The sequence below is a fragment of the Morus notabilis genome, unplaced genomic scaffold (assembly GCF_000414095.1).
Source record: "Morus notabilis unplaced genomic scaffold, ASM41409v2 Scaffold351, whole genome shotgun sequence".
Taxonomy (NCBI): Eukaryota; Viridiplantae; Streptophyta; class Magnoliopsida; order Rosales; family Moraceae; genus Morus; species Morus notabilis.
In genome coordinates, this window is record NW_010366040.1 from 148,577 (window position 1) to 151,226 (window position 2,650).

At 32.9% G+C, this 2,650-nt stretch overlaps 1 protein-coding gene across 1 annotated transcript; it reads left to right on the forward strand.

Annotated features, from left to right (window-relative positions):
* The first annotated feature begins 160 nt into the window (after positions 1 to 160).
* LOC21399256 (jacalin-related lectin 19) lies at positions 161 to 1,645 on the forward strand. The gene is made up of 3 exons (XM_010109163.2): positions 161 to 258; positions 832 to 1,053; positions 1,204 to 1,645. The coding sequence occupies exons 1-3, from the start codon at positions 217 to 219 to the stop codon at positions 1,453 to 1,455; spliced, it is 516 nt and encodes a 171-aa protein (XP_010107465.1). The 5' UTR covers positions 161 to 216; the 3' UTR covers positions 1,456 to 1,645.
* The last annotated feature ends 1,005 nt before the right edge of the window (positions 1,646 to 2,650 follow it).

A 2,650-nucleotide genomic window follows, 5' to 3' on the forward strand; every position in this document is an offset into this window, starting at 1 on the left:
AAGTAAACACAAAAAGGAAAAAAAAAAAAAAAAAAAAAAAAGACAAGATATATTCCAAACCGTATTACGACTTTGCCCATTTTCAAGTTTACATACAATAGAACATTGCAACAAAATTAGATATTTGCTTTCTCTATATATAGAGGTAAGCCAACCAAGTAACACCGCACACTACTTCTCCATATCCAAATCCACAATCTCTTCGATTTCATCCCGATGGCGCAAGCTTTAAAAGTCCCCAAACAGTTTCCAGGACAGGTAAGATTCTGTAGATGTAAGAATGCATTTGTCATTATACATACACATTCACACTAATCCATGCATAAAACATATACTAATTTTACTCAAAATAGTCAAAAAAAATAAAAAATCGTGACAGTTCTATTTGAGCTAGCCTACTTTGATTTTCCATTTGTTTCATTATCGCGATTAGTTCAAAGGTTGAATCCACAAGCTGATAGCGTTATTGGATTTCCATTACAACTGTAAAACTAGTTTTTAAGTTTCTCACATATGAATATGAAGAAAACATAAAAGATGCCAGATCGAGAGAAGTTTAAAATACTCCTTTTACCCTGATCGATTTTCCGACCGATAGTTTGATAATTCTTTTAAAAAGAATAAAATTAGTTTTAATTTTATTGGCATTTATTAATTGTTATGTATGTATGCTAGACTTTGAGAAGATTCCATATTATATATGCATTGTGTGTGTCTATGTGTATAAAAGGGTGTACGGAAGATTAAATACAATGAAAGCTTGTAACTATATATATACATGTAAGCATGTATATAAGATTTAAATATTGTCCTTTCAAAAATATTTTGCAGCTGATTTGTGGTGGCGTGGTCCACCAATTGACATTACATGGACCATATGGAGGGAACGGTGGTACATCTTGGAACGATGGGACCACACACAATGGAGTTCGAAAAATCATCCTTTCATATAAGAAAGGGGAAAGTGGAGGCATCGGGACTTTTTCTGTGATCTATTCGGATGGTACAAAGACCGAACATAAAAGTGGTGATAACACCTACACACAAGTGACGGTTAGTTTCTTATTTATAATTTCTTTATTATTTTTTGCTAATTGTGAAAGCCCCTCACAAAATGGCTTTATGTTTCTGCCCAATCTCGTTCTCTCTCTATATGTGGTGTTTATATATAATTTTGTTTTTTATTAATATTTTCACATCCAGATTGAACTAGACCCAGGGGAGGTCATAGAAAAGTTGAGTGGATATACTGGTGCTGTGCCCGGTGCCCTTACTACTGCTGAAGTAGTACGCTCACTCACAATTAAGACCAACCAGGATACCTATTCATATGGAGTTAAAGAAGGAAACGCTTTCAGTACCCCAACAATCCCAGATGATTCCACAATTGCTGGATTTGTAGGAAGAACCAGCGGTGATTACCTGAATGCTATTGGGCTTTACGAAAAATCTTAAGATATTTATGTACCACCGATGTACTACATAGTAAATAAAACATGACATCCCTATGATGTCTTTGGCTGTATAAAATTAGCTCTACATCTTCCTGTGTGTGTAATATATGATAAAGTCAGTGTGATGTTTGAACTAAGCTCTACGTACAGAGCTGATTAAATAAAGTTCAGTGAGAATGTTCCATATTTTATATTCTTCGTCTTCTTTTTCTAGCATTTTCTGTTAAATTTCTTCATTATACCTTTCATTAGAAACCTTTATTAATTATAAATACTAGTCGTATCTCAAGGTTGCTTCGATCACTACAACTAAACTGTTGATTCACATCAGTCAAAAACCGCGGTTAAAGAATGTTTAACGTCAATTTCCGGACCGGCGTTGTATAGACCATTCGTTTTCACAACTGCTTTTGAGCGATGTTAGCTATTAAGAACAAAGTTCTTAAAAATGTACTAGACTCCTATAATACATGGTCAATAACCGAAGTTAACATCCCTTTTAGAAGATGGTCGTTTAACCGATGTTAAATATCTTTAACAAAGTCGGTATCTGACCGATGTGAAATTTGTTTAAAAAGCTCGCTTTTTTAGCCGATGTTAAAAATATTTAACAAAATTGGTCTTATCAGGCTTCGTCAACCCGCGTTGTTATAAATACCAGATTGCAGTGATCAGTAGCAGCATGTTTTCAAGCATTTGATCAGTAGTTAATTCTAAAAACTACAATTCATATATGCAATTCAATAGTGCAGATATCAAAACATAATTATATAAATAAAATTAAGTTATACAACAAAAAAAGTATATGATCAAACACCATGAAACCTAATCTCTACTAGTCCAACTAAAATACAAAAAAAAAAACTCAACATCTCCATATATCTAACTAACAAAATACATGAGGACATATAAATAACCAAATCTAACAAAATACTAAAATATGTATGATTGAATAAATTCTTCCCACTCTGCTTGAACTTCATTAATTTCTTCCCCCGTGTACTCGTCTTTTCCATTGAACTACAAGTAACATAGCGAATGCTCGCATTCGTAAGAATAAATATAGATGTGTAATGAAATTAAAAAAATGTATATGGATTGTACATACCTTAGGAGAAATTATGGAAATTTTTTCGAGTATTATTTCTTTCATGTACCTCCTTACATAAAAACCACATTCTATAGTTGTAGGGTGT

Coding starts and splice junctions, on each gene's coding strand:
- LOC21399256 (XM_010109163.2), top strand. CDS start 217: ATGGCGCAAGCTTTAAAAGTCCCCAAACAGTTTCCAGGACAG. Junction 259..831: donor CCAAACAGTTTCCAGGACAG/GTAAGATTCTGT, acceptor AATATTTTGCAG/CTGATTTGTGGTGGCGTGGT. Junction 1,054..1,203: donor ACACCTACACACAAGTGACG/GTTAGTTTCTTA, acceptor TTTCACATCCAG/ATTGAACTAGACCCAGGGGA.